At 47.1% G+C, this 21,653-nt stretch overlaps 2 protein-coding genes across 4 annotated transcripts in view; both read left to right on the plus strand.

Annotated features, from left to right (window-relative positions):
• Positions 1–21,653, plus strand: part of AP3B2 (adaptor related protein complex 3 subunit beta 2) — a 50,724-nt gene that overhangs the window by 15,688 nt on the left and 13,383 nt on the right. For all 3 annotated transcript variants that reach the window (XR_004030586.1, XM_030814941.1, XM_030814940.1), the window contains exons 2-14: positions 5,072–5,147; positions 5,279–5,353; positions 5,680–5,775; positions 12,769–12,929; positions 13,168–13,234; positions 13,327–13,509; positions 13,591–13,874; positions 14,116–14,170; positions 14,545–14,616; positions 16,167–16,229; positions 16,532–16,664; positions 16,952–17,061; positions 17,697–17,873. Coding sequence is in view for 2 of the 3 variants with exons in the window: in XM_030814941.1 (XP_030670801.1) it covers positions 5,072–5,147; positions 5,279–5,353; positions 5,680–5,775; positions 12,769–12,929; positions 13,168–13,234; positions 13,327–13,509; positions 13,591–13,874; positions 14,116–14,170; positions 14,545–14,616; positions 16,167–16,229; positions 16,532–16,664; positions 16,952–17,061; positions 17,697–17,873 (1,552 nt within the window). In the remaining variant the exon portion in view is untranslated. The remainder of the gene's footprint in view (positions 1–5,071; positions 5,148–5,278; positions 5,354–5,679; positions 5,776–12,768; positions 12,930–13,167; positions 13,235–13,326; positions 13,510–13,590; positions 13,875–14,115; positions 14,171–14,544; positions 14,617–16,166; positions 16,230–16,531; positions 16,665–16,951; positions 17,062–17,696; positions 17,874–21,653) is intronic.
• On the plus strand, positions 1,386–3,020 carry LOC101176300 (serine/arginine-rich splicing factor 9-like). Its single transcript, XM_030814943.1, has 2 exons — positions 1,386–2,447; positions 2,523–3,020. Exons 1-2 carry the CDS (start codon positions 1,784–1,786, stop codon positions 2,792–2,794), a joined length of 936 nt encoding a protein of 311 aa, XP_030670803.1. The 5' UTR covers positions 1,386–1,783; the 3' UTR covers positions 2,795–3,020.

Below are 21,653 nucleotides of genomic sequence, written 5' to 3' on the forward strand. Positions count from 1 at the left end.
ACCATGCCTGGCTAATTTTTTTTATTTTCGTAGAAACAGGATCTGACTATGTTGCCTAGACTGGTCCCAACTCCTGAGCTCAAGCAATCCTTCTGCCTCAGTCTCCCAAAGTGCTGGGATTACAAGTGTGAGCCACCATGCCTGGCCTGTGGTTCTTTGTTATGGTGGTTCTAGGAAGCTAGTATAGTTGTCTTATTTTTCTCATCAATTTAGTTTTTAGATATCAAAGTTTAAAAATTAAACCTAGGCCTGGCACAGTGGCTCACACTTGTAATCCCAGCACTTTGGGAGGCCGAAGCAGGCAAATCACTTGAGTCCAGGAGTTTGAGACCAGCCTGGTCAACATGGTGAAACCCTATCTCTACTAAAAATACAAAAAATTTGCCAGGCATGGTGGTGCACACCTGTAATCTCAGCTATTTAGGAGACTGAGGCATGAGAATCACTTGAACCCAGGAGGTCGAGGCTGCAAGGAGCCGAGATTGCGCCACTGCACTCCAGCCTGGGCAACAGAGTGAGACTTTGTCTCAAACAAAAAAAGAAGGCCTGGGCGCAGTGGCTCACACCTGTAATCCCAGCACTTTGGGAGGCTGAGGTGGGCGGATCACCTGAGGTCGGGAGTTTGAGACCAGCGTGACCAACATGGAGAAACCTCGTCTCTACTAAAAATACAAAAATTAGCTGGGCATGGTGGCGCATGCCTGTAATCCCAGCTATTCGGGAGGCTGAGGCAGGAGAATCGCTTGAGCCCGGGAGGTGGAGGTTGCGGTGAGCTGAGATCGCGCCATTGCACTCCAGCCTGGGCAATAAGAACGAAACTCCGTCTCAAAAAAACAAAAACAAATACAAATTAAACCTAGCCATATTGTTGCTAATAATTTTATGACCTTAATAAAATCTTCCCTTCCTTCTTTTGTATTTAAAAGTAATTTAACTGTTAAGCAAATGTGGGATTTATTTTGGGGTGAAATACGTATACAAGTTAAATTACTTGCTGCTGGCCAGGTGCGTTGACTCACACCTGTAATCTCAGCGCTTTGGGAGGATGAGGCGGGGAGATCACTTGAGGTCAGGAGTTTGAGACCAGCCTGACCAACATGGTGAAACCCTGTCTCTGCTAAAAATACAAAAATTACCCAAGCGTGGTGGTGCATGCCTGTAATCCCAGCTACTTGGGAGGCTGGGGCAGGAGAATCACTTGAACCCGGGAGGCAGAGGTTCCAGTGACCCGAGATCGTGCCATTACACTCCAGCCTGGGCAACAAGAGCAAAATTCCACCTCAAAAAAAAAAAAAAAAAAAAAAAAAAAGGGGGCTGCAAAGCAGTTGTCCCAATAGCATTTATTTAAGAGGGGCAGGGGGTGGGGGGCAGGGGCTGGGGGGAAATTCTTACTGGTTCCTAATTTATCAAGTTAGACCTTTTATGAAATTCCCCCCATGACCTTTGACCTTATGTTTTTAACCTGGTACCAAACAGCTTTTATCATCGTCTCGTGGTTTTATGTTTTGAAGTCCAAGAGGGTGAGTTGTCTATCATTGTTTCTTTTCCCAAAAATATTCTTTGGAGTTCTTACCTGATTTTTTTTTTTCCAGATGAATTTTGCTGTCACTTAAGTTTGACAAAATGTTCCCTTTGAAATTTCGATTTTTTGAAATGAAGTATGAGATCTAAAGAAAGAAACCTGCGTATTGGCTCAGCACTACCCTTACTCCTCTCAGCCAAGTGCAAGGGCTCACTTACTCAAATCTTTATTCATCCTACTAGAGTTTAATAACTTCCTTGAATGGCTGTTCAGTGTTCAGCGACAGGTCTGGCTTTTGTTGTGAGGACATCTATGGAGTCTCTGGGACCCTTCCAGTCCCTGAAATCAGTTTGGACTGAGAGGTCAGGACTTGGAAACATACTGGAGGCAGGGCAAGGGCACCCTGCTCTTGTTTTGACATCTACCTCTTTTCGCTGTTCCTTCTTATCCATCCAACTAGTCCTTTTCCCTGAGCCGGGTCCATACTTTCCCACCCCAGACCCTTCCTCTTGTTTCCTGGCTCTCTGTTCCTGGCTCCATTCATTTCCTACACTGCTGTATCAAAAGTACCACAATTGCTCCTCGTTCCCACAATGCAGTACGGCTGAGCGCCTCAGAGCCCGCGGGACGCTGCGGTGGGGGGGTCGGGGGAGGGGGCATTGGGCGGTGCGGATGTTGGGCTGGGCGGACGAGCGCATCTGCATGGTAAACCTTCCGACCAACGTGCGCGAGAAGGACGTGGAAGACCTTTTCTACAAGTACGGCCGCATCCGTGAGATCGAACTTAAGAATGGGCACTGCCTTGTGCCCTTCGCCTTCGTGCGCTTTGAGGACCCCCGAGATGCAGAGGATGCTATTTATGGAAGAAATAGTTATGATTATGGGCAGTGTCGGCTTCGTGTGGAGTTCTCCAGGACTTACAGAGGTCGGAGTGGGTGGCCCCGTGGTGGGAGGAATGGGCCTTCTGCAAGAAGATCTGATTTCCGAGTTCTTGTTTCAGGACTTCCTCCATCAGGCAGCTGGCAGGACCTGAAGGATCACATGCGAGAAGTTGGGGATGTCTGTTATGCCGATGTGCAGAAGGATGGTGTGGGGATGGTTGAGTATCTCAGAAAAGAAGACATGGAATATGCCCTGCCTAAATTGGATGACACCAAATTCTGCTCTCATGATACTGAAACGTCCTACAGCCGAGTTCATCCTGAGAGAAGCACCAGCTATGGCTACTCATGGTCTCTGTCTGGGTCAAGGGGCCATGACTCTCCATACTAAAGCAGGGGTTCCCCACAGCAATTCTCTCCTTTCAGGCCCTACTGAGACAGGTGATGAGAATTTTTTCTTTATTTTTTAGGTTAACTGAGCTGCTTTGTGTGCAGAATCTACGTTCCAGATTGAGCATTTAGCATCTTAGGAAATTGTTTTAATTTTTTTTTTTAAAGAAGAGAAAAAACTACATAATTTCTACCAGGGCCTTATTAGCAGTGAAACATTTTAAACTGCAGAAATTGTGGTTTTGGTTCAGAAACAAGTTGGTATATTTTTCACTCCTGATTATGGGTAAAAAATCAGTTCTGTCTTTGTGGGTTGCTCTGCTATGGAGATCAACAGTTATTGTGACTGAGTTGGCCCATTCTGCTTAGAAATATATTTTAAACATTTAGAAAAATGCTCATCATCACTGGCCATCAGAGAAATGCAAATCAAAACCACAGTGAGATATCATCTCACACCAGTTAGAATGGTGATCATTAAAAAGTCAGGAAACAACTGGTGCTGGAGAGGATGTGGAGAAATAGGAACACTTTTACACTGTTGGTGGGGCTGTAAACTAGTTCAACCATTGTGGAAGACAGTGTGGCGATTCCTCAAGGATCTAGAACTAGAAATACCATTTGACCCAGTGATCTCATTATTGGGTATATACCCAAAGGATTATAAATCATTCTACTATAAAGACACATGCACACATATGTTTATTGCAGCACTATTCACAATAGCAAAGACTTGGAACCAACCCAAATGTCCATCAGTGATAGACTGGATTCAGAAAATGTGGCATGGCTGGGCATGGTGGTTCACGCCTGTAATCCCAGCACTTTGGGAGGCTGAGGCGGGCGGATCACAAGGTCAAGAGATTGAGACCATCCTGGCTAACACGGTGAAACCCCGTCTCTACTAAAAATACAAACAATTAGCTGGGCGTGGTGGTGGTGGGTACCTGTAGTCCCAGCTACTCGGTAGGCTGAGGCAGGAGAATGTCGTGAACCCAGGAGGCGGAGCTTGCAGTGAGCCGAGATAGCGCCACTGCACTCCAGCCTGGGCGACAGAGCGAGACTCCATCTCACAAAAAAAAAGAAAAGAAAAAGAAAATGTAGCACATATACACCATGGAATATTATGCAGCCATAAAAAAGGATGAGTTCATGTCTTTTGTAGGGACATGGATGAAGCTGGAAACCATCATTCTGAGCAAACTACGGCAAGGACAGAAAACCAAACACTGCATGTTCTCATAGGTGGGAATTGCACAATGAGAACACTTGGACACAGGGTGGGGAACATCACACATCAGGGCCTGTCGTGGGGTGGGGAGAGGAGGGAGGGGATGGCATTAGGAGGAATACCTAATGTAAATGATGAGTTAATGGGTGCAGCACACCAACATGGTACATGTATACATATGTAACAAACCTGCACGTTGTGCACATGTACCCTAGAACTTGAAGTATAATTTAAAAAAAAAAAGTTTAGTAATTGAAAAAAAAAAAAAGTTCCACAATTGGGTTGCTTGGAACAACAGAAATGAATTGTCTCACAGCTCTGGAGGCCAAAAGTCTGAACTCAAGGTGTCGGCAGGACCATGCTCCCTCTGAAACCCATAGGGGAATCCTTCTTTGCCCCTTCTAGCTTCTGGTTGTTTGCTGGCAATCTCTGGCATTCCATGGCTTGTAGACGCATCTTTCCAATCCTCTGCCTTCACATGGTAGTCTCCCTGTGTCTGTCTCTTTAAGTGTCTGTCTTTTTTTTTTTTTTTTTTTTTATTTCAATTTAATCTATTTTTTGTAGACACATTGTTTCACCATGTTGCCAGGCTGGTCTCGAACTCCAGGGCTCAAGTGATCCTCCTGTCTCAGCTTCCCAAAGTGTTGGGATTACAGGCATGAGCCACCGCACCCAGCCCACATGGCAGTCTTCTTACAGGAAACCAGACATATGGGATTAGAGACCCACTCCACTAGAGTAGGATTGCATTTAACTAATTACATCTGCAACAACTCTGTTTCCAAATAAGGTTAGATTCTGAGGTACTAGGGGTTAAGACTTAAATATATCCTTTTTAGGAAGGACACAGTTCAACCCATAATATTAGATGACCACATGTTTCCCCTGATCTGTACTTTACTTGCTCCCCCTGGCTCTGGTCCCTCCTCGGGTCAGGTCCTGCCTGAGCCTCCCCTGGCCATGTCCCTTATTTGTGCCTGGACCCTCCTAATTAATACCCCATCCCCACCCTTGTGCCCTCAGCTGACCTCTTGTACCTCCCACCAGGCATGATGACCTGAAGGAGATGCTGGACACCAACAAGGATTCTCTGAAGCTGGAGGCCATGAAGAGGATTGTGGCGGTAAGAGGGGAAGGAGGAGGCTTCCCTCGGGGCGGGGCCTGGGTGGCCAAGAGCAGCTCTCCTTAGCTCCTTGTAGACCTTCCCTCTAATTAGTGCTGTCCCTCTTCCCCTACCTTGGCCCCACCACCCAGATGATTGCCCGAGGAAAGAATGCTTCAGACCTGTTTCCTGCGGTGGTGAAGAACGTGGCCTGTAAGAACATAGAGGTGAGCACTGCCTGGCGAGGGATCGCTTGTCCCCACCCCCTCCAGGACCAAACTCAAGCTTGGGGTGAGGAGGGAAATGATTTAGCCCCTGGGGGCCCAATCTGCTGAGAAATGTCTCTGAGCCAAGAGAAGACAGTGTCTCCATGTCCCTGAACTGGATGTGGATCAAGGTAAAGGACTTGGATACACTCAGGGGTGCTCTCCCCCACTGGGAGAATTTGTCCCCATGGACCACAGCTGGCTGCGGAGATGACATCCCAGGGGTAGGGGGGCGGGCACAGGTCCCTGCTGAGAAGCGTTCTGCTGAGAAACCTGCTCTCCCCAAGGTGAAGAAGCTTGTCTACGTGTACCTGGTACGCTACGCTGAGGAGCAGCAAGACCTGGCCCTGCTGTCCATCTCCACCTTTCAACGTGGCCTAAAGGTCAGGGGTCTCAGTTTGCCTCCCAGGGCCTGGGCCTTGTTGGCACTGTATCGGAGGAGTAAGCCCGGGGAGAGGCCATGAGCATGGGAGTGGGCTCTGCAGACCCCTTCCTACCTGCCTAAAGTTGGGAGGGTCACAGTCAGGAGAGGCCAGCCAGACCCTCAGAGAGGGGAAGCTGGGCTCAGAAGGGGCATAAGAGATGAAGTGGTTACCCAGGGCCCCTGTCTCTCTTCCCAGGAGCCTGTGGTAATGGCTGCTTCTAGTATGAACCACTTGAGCCCCTGGAGAGTGGAGAGTCTCTGGCAATGGAGAACCCCTCAACCCTCACCCCGCTCTGTGTAAAGGTGTGAATTGTGGTCCATAGCCAGATAGAATTCAACCTTTAGCAGTGGCCTGAATCCCCCACACCATTCTCACCTTTTGTTTCATTTTGCCCAAGGCCTCTAGTTGGATTTACATATGTTAGGTGCATGTACAAGTCTCCCCAAGGGCTTTTCTGGTTAGTCTAAGATATCTTGAGGGTAAAGACAGCCATTCCAAGGCCATTCTCTCTCTCCATATTAGTTTTCAGCTCTGATTACAACCATTAACTCCCCTATTTTTGCATACCTTTATTTATTTATTTATGAGACAGGTTCTCACTCTGTTGCCCAGGCTGGAGTGCAGTGGTGCAGTGGTGGCTCACTGAAGCCTCGACCTCCCTGAGCTCAGGTGATTCTCCCACCTCTGTCTCCTGAGTAGCTGCGACTACTCAGCGTGCACCACCATGTTTGGCTAATTTTTTTGTAGTTTTTGTAGAGACGGGGTTTCACCATGTTGCCCAGACTGGTCTTGGACTCCTGGGCTCAAGTGGCCTCAGCTTCCCAAAGTGCTGGGATTACAGGCATGAGCCAATACTCCTGGCCTGGATACTTTTAGTTCAAATTTCTGTGAGAGAGATTGTGAAAGGTCCAGCTCATCTTTTCATATCCAGAAGTTCTGTAGGTTGCTGGGTAGACAGGATTGCTGCTCAAATCCAGGGCCCACCCCTTGTCCAATCTGCTATGGCCAGCAGGAAGGGTTGACAGTTGGCTTCTTTGGGGTGAGGGTAGAAAGCATGGTCACTTGAATATACAGTTCATTCATTTAGTAAATACTTGGGTGTCTCTATGCCACACATTGTGCTAGATTTCTTTTTTATAAGTCAAAACCATGGAATCCATCTTAGATTGGCAAGTAATCTTTCTGTTTGAGTAAGGGTTAAGTATAAAAACTAATCTGAAATTGTTGTACAGATTTTCACCTGTAGTCTCTACCAACTGACCCTTTCCCCCTTTTAGAAAACCAGAGCTCATTTAGTCCAACTCAATGTGATAATTTCTTTCTGCAAAGTGCCAAATAGTATTTTAGGTTTTGTAGGCCTTATAGGCTCAACTATGCAACTACTCAATTTTGCCCTTATGGTGCAAATGCAGCCATTAACAAGTGGGCGTGGCCATGTTCCAATAAATCTCTAAAAAACAGGCAATAGACAGATTTTATCCAAGGGCTGTAGCATGCCAGCCTTTGCTCTAGAACATCTCTAGCAGGTCATCTTTTCTGATAGGGACCTCACTCCTTCATAAGGCAACTTGCTCCATCTCAAGACAACTACCACTATTTGGGGTGTTTTTAAAACCATTCTGTTTTGTTGAAACCTCCACAACTATAATTTTTAAAAATTGATTTCAGGCTGGGCGCGGTGGCTCATGCCTGTAATCCCAGCACTTTGGGAGGCCGAAGCAGGTGAATCACAAGGTCAGGAGTTCAAGACCAGCCTGGCCAACATGGTGAAACCCCATCTCTACTAAAAATACAAAAAATTAGCTGGGCATGGTGGCGGGTGCCCATAATCCCAGCTACTCAGGAGGCTGAGGCAGGAGAATGGCTTGAACCCGGGAGGCAGAGGTTGCAGTGAGCCGAGATCATGCCACTGCAGTCCAGCCCAGGCGACAGTGTGAGACTCCATCTCAAAAAAAAAGAAAAAAAAAAATTGATTTCAGGCTGTACTGCATTATGACTGCGCCTGTGAATAGCCACTGTACTCCAGCCTGGGCAACATAGGAAGACCCTGTATCTAAAAAATAAAATAAAATTTACTACAGGTTCACAAAAGGCATAAAGAATAATATAATGAATATCCATAAGAAACGACACATTTCTCAAATAGCCAAAGCCTCCTATATATCTTCTCTCGTTTATCATTCATAGGTATGTATTTATTCCTGTGCTAGTAATTTGCATATTGTTAAGCAATATAAAATGTTTTGTAAATGGTGTCATCATACTATATATGTATTCCTTTAAAACTTGTTTTCTTTATTGTTGTCACTGGCTTTTGGTCTCTCCTGCATGTTGGAACGAATCCTTTCAATCCAGCCTTCTCCCTTCTTTCAATCCTAGCCCAGGCTAGGGCCGTGTTCACTTTCTTAGGAGATCCCTCATGGAATCAAACCTCTGACTAGCAAGCAGATAATCTAGGTCTCCCCACGTCCTGTCTTTGGTCCCTTGAATCCCCTATGAAACCCTACTCTATTTCATTTTATTGGTTTAGCACAGGGTCCAAACCAGGGTGATTCTGAATCTTAATTATGTCCCTCCTGATTTTGTGTCTTCTTTCAAGATACTGATAAGCTATTTGGACCAGGGCAAAAGACTGAGGCATAGCATGTTTCCAGGTTGATGTTGATCTGTTATAAGCCTTCCCCAAGTACATTTCACCAAGTTGTAGACCCACCTGACTGTACAGACAGCTGGCATTTTTCTATCTTGTTAGGAAGGATCTTATTCAATAGCAATAAATAAATAAATAAATAAATAAATAAATAAATAAATAACACCTTTCATGTGCAAAGGGTTGTGGGTGACACAGAGATAAAACATGTGAATTCTGCTCTTAAAAATGCTTGGCTATTAGGTGAAACAAAAGGCCTACCTAAAAAATAGCAATGCAGGAAATGCTATGAGACTTCCACAAACATATCACTGAAATCAAGATACAAAGTACTAATATCCACCGGCCTAGTTACCCCATCAAAAAGGAAAACAGATTTTTTTCATAACTTTCTGTGAATCTATAATCATTTCCCAAATAAAATGTTCACATACAAAAAAGGAAAACAGGTTTCAGCAGTTGATGTGACTGTTTGTCTCTAAGAAAACAGAGACTCCTTCCTTTTCAATAAATGTTTCTAACCCATCTGTTTAAAAGTCAATTCCAGAATTTTGTCAGGGATTAGCATCAATTTTACCTGCAATTGTGAGGATCTTGTCTTTCTCCATTTCAGAAAGTCAGGGTAACATCTACCCTTCTTTAGTGTTCCTATTCCCGTCATTCTCTAAGATTAATAGTACAGGCACACCTCATTTTATTGCACTTTGCAGATATTGCCAGATATTGTACTTTTTACAAATTGAGTGTTTGTGGCAACCCTATATCAATCAAGTCTGTCAGTGCCATTTTTCCAACAGTATGTGCTCACATTGTGCCTCTGTCACATTCTGGTAATTCTCACAATATTCCAGACTTTTTAATGATTATTATATGTTATGGTGATCAGTGATCTTTGATGTTACTATTGTAATTGTTTTGGGGTGTCACAAACCATGCCCAGAGATGAAAGTGAAATTAATCAATAAATGTTGTGTGTGTTCTGACTGTTCCCCCATCTCCTTCACCTTGGGCCTCTTTATTCCCTGAGACACAACAATATTGAAATTAGATCAATTAATAACCCTACAATGGCCTCTTAAGTGTTCAAGTGAAAGGAAGAACCACACATCTCTCACTTTAAATCAAAAGCTAGAAATGGTTAGGCTTAGTGAGGAAGGCATGTTGAAAGCCGTGGTAGGCTGAAAGCTAGGCCACTTGCTCCAAACATTTAGCCAAGTTATGAATGCAAAGTAAAAGTTCTTGAAGGAAATTAAAAGTGCTACTCCAGGCTGGGTGTGGTGGCTCACCCCTGTAATCCCAGCACTTTGGGAGGCCGAGGCAGGAGGATCACTTGAGACCAGGGGTTCAAGACCATCCTGGGCAACAGAGCAAGACTATCTCTACAAAAAAATTTTTTAATTAGCCTGATGTGGTGGTACGCACCTGCAGTCTTAGCTACTTGGGAGGCTGAGGTGGGAGGATCACTTGAACCCAGAAGTTTGAGGTGCTACTCCAGTAAACACATGAATGATAAGGAAAGCAAGACAGGATTATTGCTGATACAGGAAAATTTAAGTGGTCTGGATAGAAGATCAAACCAGCTACCACATTCCCTTAAGCCAAAGCCTAATTCATAGGCAGGTCTTAAATCTCTCCAATTCTATGATGGCTAAGAGAGGTGAGGAAGCTACAGAAGAAAAGACGGAAGCTAGTGGAGGTTGGTTCATGAAGTTTAAGTACAGAAGCCATCTCCATAACAAAAAAATGCAAGGTGAAGTAAAAGTGCTGATGGAGAAGCTGCAGCAAGTTGTCCAGAAGATCTAGCTAAGATCGTTGATCAAAGTGACTGTTCAACAAGAGATGCTCAATGTAAATGAAACAGCCTTTTACTGGAAGAAGATGCCATTTAGCACTTTCCTACCTAGAGAGGAGAAGTCAATGCCTGGCTTTAAAAAACAGGCTGGCTCTTGTTAGGGGCTAGTGCAGCTAGTGACTTTAAGTTGAGGCCAGTGCTCATTGACCATTCTGAAAATTCTGGGGTCCTTAAGAATTATGGCAGATCTCCTCTGCCTGTGCTCTATAAATGGAACAACAGTGCCATGACAGCACATCTGTTTGCAGTTACGGTTTACTGAATTTTTTAAGCCCATTGTTGATACCTACTGCTTAAAAGATTCCTTTCATAATATTACTGCCCATTGACAATGCATTTGTTCACTCAAGAGCTCTCTGATGGAGAGGTACAAGGAGATTAATGATTTCATGCCTGCTAACCCAAGATCAGTTCTGCAGCCTATGGATCAATGAGTAATTTTGACTTTCAAGTCTTATTATTTAAGAAATACATCTCGTAAGGCTAGAGCTGCCATAGATAGTGATTCCTCTCATGGATCTGGACAAAGTAAATTGAAAACCTTCTGGAAAAGATTCACCATTATAGATGCCATTAGGAATATTCATGATTCATGGGAGGAGGTCAAAATATTAACATGAACAGGAGTTTGGAAGAAGTTGATTCCAAACTCCATAGATGACTTTGAGGGGTACACTACTTCAGTGGAGGAAGTAACTACATATGTGGTGGAAATAACAAGAGAAGTAGAATTAAAAGTGGAGCCTGAAGATGTGACTGAATTGCTGCAATCTCATGATAAAACTTGAATGGATGAGGACTTGCTTCTTATGAATGAACAAAGAAAGTCCTTTCTTAAAATGGAATCTACTCCTGGTGCAGATGCTGTGAACATTGTTGAAATGACAACAAAGGATTTCGAATATTACATAAACTTAGTTGATAATGACAAGTTAATGGGTGCAGCAAACCAACATGGCACATGGATACATATGTAACAAACCTGCACATTGTGCACATGTATCCTAAAACCTAAAGTATAATAATAAAAAATAAATAAAAAATAAAAAAAACTTAGTTGATAAAGGAGAGGCAGAGTTTAAGAGGACTGACTTCAATTTTTTTTTTGTAGAGACAGGGTCTCCCTATGTTGCCCAGGCTGGTCTTGAACTCCTAGGTGCAAGCAATCCTCCTACCTCAGCCTTCCAAAGTGTTGGGATTACAGGCACAAGCCATCACACCCAGCCTACATTGTTTTTTTAAGACATAATGCTATTGAATGCTTAGTAGACTACTGTATATTGTAAACATAACTTTTTTTTTTTTTTTTTTTTGAGATAGGATCTCACTCTGTTTCTCAGTCTGGAGTGCAGTGGCATGAACATATATAGCTCACTTCAGCCTCCAACTCCCTGGGTTCAAGTGATTCTCCCACCTCAGCTTCCCAAGCAGCTGTAACTATCAGCATAACTTGTATGAACCAGGAAACAAAAAATTTATGTGACTCGTTTTAGTGCGATATTTGCTTTATTGTTGAGGTCTAGAATCAAACCCACAATATCTCCGAGGTATGCCTGTAATATATAGCTGCTGCTGCTGATAGTGGGAAGACAGTCCTAAGCCCCATGATCACAATACAGTGTAACGAATGCTTTTATACGTTCTGTATAGGATGCAATAGGAATAAAGAGGAAGGGCTTGGGGACGGGCGTGGTGGCTCACGTCTGTAATCCCAGTACTTTCGGAGGCCGAGGTGGGCGGATCACTTGCGGCCAGGAGTTCGAGACCAGCCTGGCCAACATGGCGAAACCCCATCTCTACTAAAAATACAAAAAATTAGCTGGGTGTGGTGGTGCGTGCCTGTAGTCCCAGCTACTTGGGAGGCTGAGGCAGGAGAATAGCTTGAACCCAGGAGGCGGAGGCTGCAGTGAGCCGAAATTGCACCACGGCACTCCAGCCTGGCAACAGAGTGAGACTCCATCTCAAAAAAAAAAAAAAAAAAAAAAAAAGGGCCTACACCCCTATTTTGTTTTAAACACTGGAAGAACAGCAGCTTTTGCAATGATTTCTGGGAGAAAGGAGTGTAAGGTTGGACTCCGGAAGGGAGACCAGCTTGCATCTGCTGGGCAGTCACCTCAGGCATTAAAACAGACATCCCCAAAAAAACCCTTACAAGGAACAGGAAATGTTTCAGGTGTTTCAGCAACTTTAGGTGTTCTGAAAGTTTTTCAATCTTTCTGGAAGTGAAGCTACCCATTGCAACACCTGTTCAGGTGTCAGATTTCTGCAACCAGAGCCAAAATTAAGTGTCCCCCAGGTACCCATCACTGGCACACTATCCAGGCTCCAGTCAAGGGGCAGGGAAGCAAGAGCTGGTGGTCGCTGGGGACAGTGATTTCCAAAGGTGTGGCCTCCCCCCATCAGGGCACCTGGTGCCCTTTCATAGCTCTGCCTCCACCTCTGCCTTTAGGACCCCAACCAGCTCATTCGTGCCAGTGCCCTCCGTGTCCTCTCTAGCATCCGTGTGCCCATCATAGTGCCCATCATGATGCTAGCTATCAAGGAAGCCGCCTCGGACATGTCACCCTATGTGCGGAAAACAGCTGCCCACGCCATCCCTAAACTGTACAGGTATGCCCCAGCCCTGTCCCACGCTCCCCAGGAGGCTGGCTTCTAAGTTCCCAACCCGCCCCTGGCCTTTCCTAAGTCTTGCCTGCTGCTTCTCAGAGGGTTTGAGGAGGGTAGTTTGGGGGACTGACAGAGATGGAGGAGAACAAGGTTGGGGTGCAGGAGGTGAGCATGGCTTGGACAGATATTGGGAAGGCTGGGGCTGAGAGTGACAAATTCCACTCGCTGATTTCTCCCTCAGTTTGGACTCTGACCAGAAGGATCAGCTGATAGAAGTCATTGAGAAGCTTCTGGCTGACAAGACTACGGTGCGTGTATAGGGGCGCTCCGGGAGGGGCGGTGACCGGACGCCGGCCTTCCACCCTTCGCGTTCACCTTCTCGTCTTTGTTCTTTCCCCAGCTGGTGGCGGGCAGCGTGGTGATGGCCTTCGAGGAGGTGTGCCCGGAGCGCATCGACCTGATTCACAAAAACTACCGGAAACTCTGTAACCTGCTGATCGACGTGGAGGAGTGGGGCCAGGTGGTCATCATCAGCATGCTCACCCGCTACGCCCGCACGCAGTTCCTGAGCCCCACCCAGAACGTGAGTGGGCCCAGCCCGGGCAGAGCGGGCGGAAGTGTGTCCCGGGGAGGCGCCCACAGACCCGTCGGTCTCCCCGTCCAGGAATCCCTGCTAGAGGAGAACGCGGAAAAAGCCTTCTACGGCTCAGATGAGGACGAGGCCAAGGGCGCGGGGTCTGAGGAGACGGCCGCCGCGGCCCTCCCCGCCCGAAAGCCCTATGTCATGGATCCCGACCACCGGCTGCTGCTGCGCAACACCAAACCCCTGCTGCAGAGCCGCAGCGCCGCGGTGGTCATGGCGGTGGCGCAGCTCTACTTCCACCTGGCGCCCAAGGCGGAGGTGGGCGTCATCGCCAAGGCGCTAGTGCGCCTGCTGCGCAGCCACAGGTGCGCTCCGCCCCGGCCCCGCCCCCTTCCTTGCCTCACGCCCCGCCCCACGGGCTGCCAGGCTCCGCCCCCTCACGCCCAATGGCCGCTTCCACCTCTGCCCACCCTCTCCACACTGACCGTAGTCTTGCCCTCCGCGCTGGTCCTCTCCCTGCAACGACTTGCCCCACCTTTTCCCCTCCTCCGCTGACCCTTGCCCCAACCGAGGGGCCCGGGGTGCTCTGACCCATCCTCTCCGCAGTGAGGTGCAGTACGTTGTGCTCCAGAACGTGGCCACCATGTCCATCAAGCGCCGGGTGAGCCTGCGACCGCGGCCTGTCCTCGCTGTCCGAGGGCCGCTTCTGCGGGCACTGGAGGCGTTGTCGGGGCTGGGACCGGGGCCGGGGAAAGGGAAGATGGAGGAGTACCCTGGCTGTGCAGAGGATGGGGCAGGGGAGGCTCCAAATACAGGTAGGGAGCAGGGCCTGGATCCTGAGGGGCCGCTGAGGAGATGCCCAGTGGAAAAAGAGCTGGTCAGATCTGAGATGGACGAGGGAAGACTTGAGGAGTGGAGGGCAGTGGTGAGGAGGGAAGGATCCTGGGCGCTGGGTCAGGATAGGAGGGGTGTCTCTGGGCAGCGAGGCAGGCCTGGGGCTTTGGTGGAGCTCCCTGGCTGCCTCTCTTGTGCCAGGGTATGTTTGAGCCCTACCTGAAGAGCTTCTACATCAGGTCCACCGACCCCACTCAGATCAAGATCCTGAAGGTGAGTGAGGGACAGAGGTACATGTGCCTCCCAGCCCTCCCCACCCCATGTACCCACTCAAATAACTCACAGTGGCCTCCCTGGTGCCTGCCTATTTCTGGGGCTCAGCCCAGGAGCCCATGACTGCTCCAGCTGGAGCTGTTTGTTCAGGGAGCTGGGCTGAGGGTCATGGGGAGAAGGGAACTGCTCTTTGCCTAGTACCTGGTATACACCTGCTACTCTTCATAAATGAAGTAACCTGATATCACCTCATAATAATCCCAGGATGTGTACATTATATTCCTTTTATAAAAATATAGACTCTGGCCGGGGCACAGTGGCTCACGCCTAATCCCAGCACTTTGAGAGGCCGAGACAGGCAGATCGCCTGAGGTCAGGAGTTCAAGACCAGCCTGGCCAACATGGCAAACCTCGTCTCTACTAAAAATACAAAAATTAGCCAAGCGTGGTGGCAGGTGCCTGTAATCCCAGCTACTTGAGAGGCTGAGGCTGGAGAATCGCCTGAACCTGGGAGACAGAGGTTGCAGTGAGCTGAGATTGTGCCATTGCACTCCAGCCTGGGTGACAAGAGTGAAACTCCATCTCAAAAGAAAAAAAAAAAAAATACTCTGGGAGGTAACTGCCCCAGGTCATATAATTCTGCTGACTCCAAGGTTCACGCTTTTCTCTCCCACCCACGGTGTTATGGCCCCCACACACCTTCCCCCTCACACTCTCCTGCAAACATTCGCGGACAAGGAAAGTGGCAGGAGCCCATACCTCCATTTGATTCCTGCTCTGCTGCCTCATTATTGAGTGATTTCCTTCAGCAACAGTTAATCCTCCTAACCCTTGTGAACATCCACTATGTTCTAGGGGTACATGATGGAGCAAACTAATCAGGGACCCTGCCTTTGTGGAGCTTACAGATGTGGGGAGGAGGAGACATTAAGCAGTTAATCACAAGGCAAATGTAAAAGTCCATTTACAAAATATGGAAGAAAGTGTGGAGAGCTATAAGGGCATAAAATAGGGAGACCTCATCTAGTCTGGTGCCAGGGAAGTTTTCCTGGAGGATATGAGCTGAAGCCTGAGAGATGAACATGAATTATGTGGGGACAGAAATGGGAAGAACTGCTCCATGCAGAGGAAACAGCATCTGTGAAGACCCTGGGTTAGGAAGTGGAGTGGGATTGAGGCCTGGAAGACAAGTGGGAGAGTGATGGGAGATGGGAGGTAGACAGCAGGCAGATCATTCAGGGACTTACAGACCATGGTGAATACAATGGTCTCCATCCTGAAAGCAATAGGAAGCTTTACGTTTTCAATGCAGTAGGGAGGTGACGTGGTCATACTGTAAGCATACTGTGTAGGGAATCCACTTAAGAGGCAAACTGGTCCTCTTGCTTTTTAGACACGTTTCATAACCTGTCAATTCCCTCATCAGTCTGAGGATGATGCAGGGCTGTCATGAGGATTGTTTTCTGGTCTGTGAAGTGTATTTGGAATGAAAGCACAGGAAGCCCACTGGCCACCTCACCCATTTTCTGCCTCTCCACCCCTCCCTGCAGCTGGAAGTGCTGACCAACCTGGCCAATGAGACCAACATTCCTACTGTCCTACGGGAATTCCAGGTACAGGCCAGCTCCCAGCCAGAAGAGCCTGGGAGAGGGGCCCATCAGATCCTTGTGCCCTGGTGGGTCAAACCTCCTCTTATGAGTCCGAAGCTGGAGAAACTATTATCTTACATTCCCGTTCCAATGTGTTTGGCTAGCTTTGGGCCAAGGAATCACTGGATTGGGGGTGGAGGTGTCGCCCCCTTTCCTAAGTCTTAGTCACCGGCATGATAAGCCATAAAATGAAGGGCCACAGCCTTCTTGAAGGTCACCCTCAAGCCTGCAGAGTCACTGAGGGATTTCTTTGTCATGTCCCACAGACCTATATTCGCAGCATGGACAAGGACTTTGTGGCAGCCACAATCCAGGCCATTGGACGCTGTGCAACTAACATCGGCCGAGTCCGTGACACCTGCCTCAATGGCCTGGTGCAGCTGCTGTCCAACCGTGATGGTCAGTGTTTGCCTGAGTATCTAACCGTGATGATCAGAGGGTGTCTGCCTGCAGGTCTGACTCTGCTGGCCAGTGGATATCCACCAGTCTGCCTAGACACAATATGTATCCATTGGTCTGTCTGTCTCGATCAGGGCCCACGTGTTCCTACACTTCTGAAGGCTGCTAGAGAAGTGAAGGGGGTTGAGAGAAAGAGCCAAGAGTCTGGGGCATTGCAGGTGTGTCTGTCCACCTGAGTGTGGCCATCTGACTGTCTTGGGGTCCACACACTCATTTTTGTTCCGTAGAGCTTGTGGTTGCAGAGTCAGTGGTCGTCATTAAGAAATTGCTACAGATGCAGCCAGCACAACATGGAGAGATCATCAAACACTTGGCAAAGCTTACAGACAACATCCAGGTGAGGGAGAAGCCATATTTTCACTCCCCACTTTAAGGTCCTCCCCATGATTTCAAGACTGTATAATTAAATATGCTAGCCTTATCAAAAGTAACTTCCAAACCTTAGGTCTTCAGGTGGGAGGAGGAGAGACACTGGACCATATGACCCTGATCTTGTTACCCCTGATTTGCTTTCCCTTTGGAGACCCTCAGTGAGCACTGTGGACTTTACTGCTACTCTTGCTTTTTCTCTAAAGCTCTGGCCAACCATGGTTGAGTGACAAATCTTGTGTTTTTCTATTGCACTGCTAAGCTGAAACATCTAAACAAGGCATTCCCAAAGATTCTGGAGAGTAACATGGAAATAAAGCACTGAGGGTACAATGAATCCAGAAAGTCAATCTTTTACATCATGACTGACTTAGGGTCTTGAAAGCTCTATGCTAATGAAGCCCTAGGGAAAAGGGGAAATGCTGTCCAGGAAATGTCTACTTTTAACCTCTCTCTCTCCCACCACCCCAAACTCCCATTTCCAGAGAACCCATAATACAATAGGCCAGCACAGATGAGGAGTGCTGTTGCCCTGGAAGTCCACAATCCTACCCACCCACTTTCCCATATTTACCCATCTTCACTCCTCTCCCACAACCACAGGTGCCCATGGCCCGAGCCAGCATCCTGTGGCTCATCGGAGAGTACTGTGAGCATGTCCCCAGGATTGCACCTGATGTCTTAAGAAAAATGGCCAAGTCATTCACCGCAGAGGAGGATATTGTCAAGCTGCAGGTTATCAACCTGGCAGCCAAGCTCTACCTGACCAACTCTAAACAGGTAAAGATTAAGAGATGACCCCCCCAGATACTCTGGTCCCCAGAAACTCCCTAGACGGTATTCTTTTGGCCCTCCCTAGGCAGGGCTGAACTCTAGCTCCTATTTTGGAAAAGAAGAATCAGGGAAGGTGGCTGGTCTGCCCACATAACCAATGCTACCCCAGTGCCCACAGCTATTCTGGGGACTCAAAGACCTTGTAGTGCTGGTGGTCACTGTTGAAGAGACTCTCCTATGAAGCTGTGACCTGCAGTCTGCTAGTACAAGAGTCCTGTCTGCCACCTTGGAACTCTGGGGCTGTGAAGAACCACAGTTGATTGGGATAAGGGAAGGGCCCAACAGTGGCAGGTACTGATGGGAGAACATGCATCCCAGATGTGGTCTGTGCTTCTTCCCAAAGCTTGACAATGCCTGGCCAGTCTGTGCCAAAGATAAGGGGGTGAGTCTCTGCTTGGGCTTGGGTGGTGCTGGTGGCCACTGTCATTCCCAAGGTGAAAGGTTATAAGAGATACATAGCCAAGGATGAGGCTCAACTAAGTTGTAGTATCAGGGTGTTCAGAGCCTCCTACCTGTCTCCTGAGATGGTTCCAGGAGAGTCTCCTAAAATGAAGCATAATGTGCTGAGCTTTTCAAGGTGTCAGGAACATCAAACACCATGACAATTTCCACACTCTCCCACTCAGTTAAGCGGGACAGGGATTGGCAAACTACTGCCCATAGGCTGAATTTGGCCTATTCCTGTTTTTGTAATAAAGTTTTGTTGGAACACAGCCCTGCTCATTCATTTACAAATTACCTATGGCTGCTTTTGTGCTACAACAGCAGGGTTAACTACTTGCAACAGACTATTGCCCACAAAGCCTAAAATAGTTATTCTCTGGCCCTTTTATAAAGACTCTGCCAATCCTTGAAGCAAAACATCTGGCTAGGTGGCTGGGGTCTACAGATTTATAGCAGGGATATCCCCTGGAGACTCTAGCATCCCTGCCATGTCCACTGTGCATGGGAGTCTTTGGATGGTGGCACTTGTCTTTTTCAGTGGCTTCTTTGATCCATTGTGGCCAGAGTGAGCCCCAGAGGCTCAAGCTGAGGTAGGCAGGGCCACCAAGTGCTGGGACTCTAATCAGGAGTCAGAAAGGACAGCAGCTACATGTGGAGACAACTGATCTGTATAATTAAATATGTTAGCCTTATCAAAAGTAACTTCCAAACCTTAGGTCTTCAGGTGGAAGGAGGAGAGACACTGGACCATGTGCCCTGACCTTGTTATCAGTGTTGTGGGCAAAGCTGATTGGAGAGAGAGAAGTTAGAGGGAGAGAGAGCACCATGGGGAAGTGTTCAGTTGTTGAACAAATATTTGTGTACTTCCTTTGTTCAGGTGGGAGGAAGGAGCAAGTGGGAGGAATGTTTGAAAAGATGAAGCAGCCTGGGTGGGGAGCCACCCAGGTAGGTGGGAGTCTGACATGCTCAGCACTGAGCCAGAGTCCTAAACCCCAGGATGGTGAGGTTGGCATGTTTTCATAAGCCTGGGCCTGTCCACATGGCATTTCCCCAAGTTGTCACTGTAAGCTACATGTGCATTTGTTCATTTATTTAACATACTCGTAGGTGGGAGTCCGACATGCTCAGCACTGAGCCAGAATCCTAAACCCCAGGATGGTGAAGTTGGCATGTTTTCATAAGCCTAGGCCTGTCCGCATGGCATTTCCCCAAGTTGTTACTGTGAGCTACATGTGCATTTGTTCATTTATTTAACATATAGGCCTACTATTTGCCTGGTACTGTGCTGCGTCCTGGGGATATCACAATGAGTGAGACACATTTACAGGCCTCCAGATACTCACAGCCAAGTAGGAGAAACAGGACAAAAATAAACATTTTAACCACAGCAGTAAGAGCTGTCATCAGGGTTGGCACAGCGAGCTGTGGGTATATACAGCTGAACCCTCCCCTAGGAAGGACCCCTGTCAGGGCACCCAGAGTAGGCTGTTCAGGCAAATGGACATTCATCTCCAGGGCGCCCTTCACCTGAAAGTGAGTTTTTGCAGACCCCCTAGAATGGTTGATTCAATAAAGATTTTTGTCCTCCCTTTCTTTCTCCTTTTTTCCCAGCCTCTTCTGGGAGTGGTATAGAAGGGGGAGTCCTTGGTGTACTAGGAGGGAGGTGGTTTGGATGCAGACATGACCATGCTTACAAAACAGTAGTGATGCTTCCCATCCTGGGACCATGGGTGGCAATCTGCCCAGCTAAAAGGCCACAGTAATCTCAGTCATTCTCTCCAATTTGGACATGGCCCCACTGCATGCCAGATCCTGGCCCAGGATGAGGCCAAGGAAATGACCAAGATGAGGCCTCTGCCCTGCTATTGATCAGCAGATAATCAGATTCTAGACCAGAGGCCACAGAGGCATAACATGCAGGCTTAAGCAGGCGGTGGGGGAGCAGGGGATTGGTAGTCAAAGTGGCTATTACATCCACCTGGATATAGAACCTGGGGAAACTGCCTAGCAGGTTAGTTTGCTTTTATATGTCAGGTGAGATGTGTGGCAGGAGGGTCTGCCAGGGGCACAGTGGGATCTACAACCCTCCCATGTGACCGCCTTTACAGTGAATGGAAGATTCTGACAAATTTTGCAGAATTGCTTTTAAAAACGTAAACTTTTTTTAATATTCTAAAGATAATACATGCTTATCATAGAACATTTGGAAAACACAGAAAATTATAAGTTTAAACTATTAATAAGTCCACCACTTAGAAGACCACCGTTAATTTTATATTTCCTTATTTTTTATTCCTACATATAGTCATTCAGAAGTTGTACATTTGTCTATTGTCCAATATTTTAAACTTTTCTGCTTCTTTTCAATGCTTTAATATTTAATACTTTTTTTTTTCCATTCACATTTCAATTAAAATTTTCACTTAGAATGTTCTCCAGGCTGGGTTCAGTGGCTCACACCTGTAATCCCAGCACTTTGGGAGCCCAAGGTGGGTGGGTCATTTGAGGTCATGAATTCAAGACGAGCCTGACCAACATGGCAAAACCCTGTCTCTACTAAAAGTACAAAAAAATTAGCTGGGTGTGGTGGTGTGCTGAAATCTCAGCTACTTGGGAGGTTGAGGCAGGAGAATTGCTTGAACCCAGGAGGTGGAGGTTACAGTGAGCTGAGATGGCACCACTGCACTCCAGCCTGGGCCACAGAGCAAGATCCATCTCAAAAATAAATAAAAATTAAAAAGAATTTTCTCAATTTTTTTCTACTTTCACATTTTTAAATGAATTGTATTAGTTTTCTGCTACATAATAAATTACTATAAATTTGGTGGCTTCAAGCAACACACGTTTATTTTCTCAGTGTCTATGGGTCGAGAATTCAGGTATGGCTTAGTTAGATCTTATGCAAGGCTACAATTGAGGTGTTAGCCAAGGCTGAGTTTTTATCTGGAGGCTGTACTGGGGAAAGGTCCACTTCCAAGTCACATGGTGCCAGGATCCACTTCCTTGCAGTTGTAGGATTGTGGCCCTGGCTTCTTGCTGGCTGTCAGCTGGGGACTGCCCTTGCCTTCTAGAGGCCGTCCTTAGCTCATTGCCATATGGGCCTCCCAACACGGATGCTTAATTGCTCCAAAGCCACAAGGGAGAAAGTCTCCAGAGCCAGTCTGCTAGCAAGACCGTCTTCTTTTTATTTTTTAATTTTTATGGGTACATAGTAGGTGTATATATTTATGGGGTACGTGAGATATTTTGATACAAGCATACAATGCATAACAATCATCAGGG

Source organism: Nomascus leucogenys, chromosome 6, assembly GCF_006542625.1.
Source record: "Nomascus leucogenys isolate Asia chromosome 6, Asia_NLE_v1, whole genome shotgun sequence".
Lineage (NCBI taxonomy): Eukaryota > Metazoa > Chordata > Mammalia > Primates > Hylobatidae > Nomascus > Nomascus leucogenys.

What these genes read in the sequence shown, in the direction of transcription:
- LOC101176300 (XM_030814943.1), top strand. Translation starts at nt 1,784, where the DNA reads ATGGCTGTTCAGTGTTCAGCGACAGGTCTGGCTTTTGTTGTGAGGACA. An exon ending in GTTCTCCAGGACTTACAGAG is followed by an intron (nt 2,448 to 2,522) that starts GTCGGAGTGGGT and finishes TTCTTGTTTCAG; the next exon opens with GACTTCCTCCATCAGGCAGC.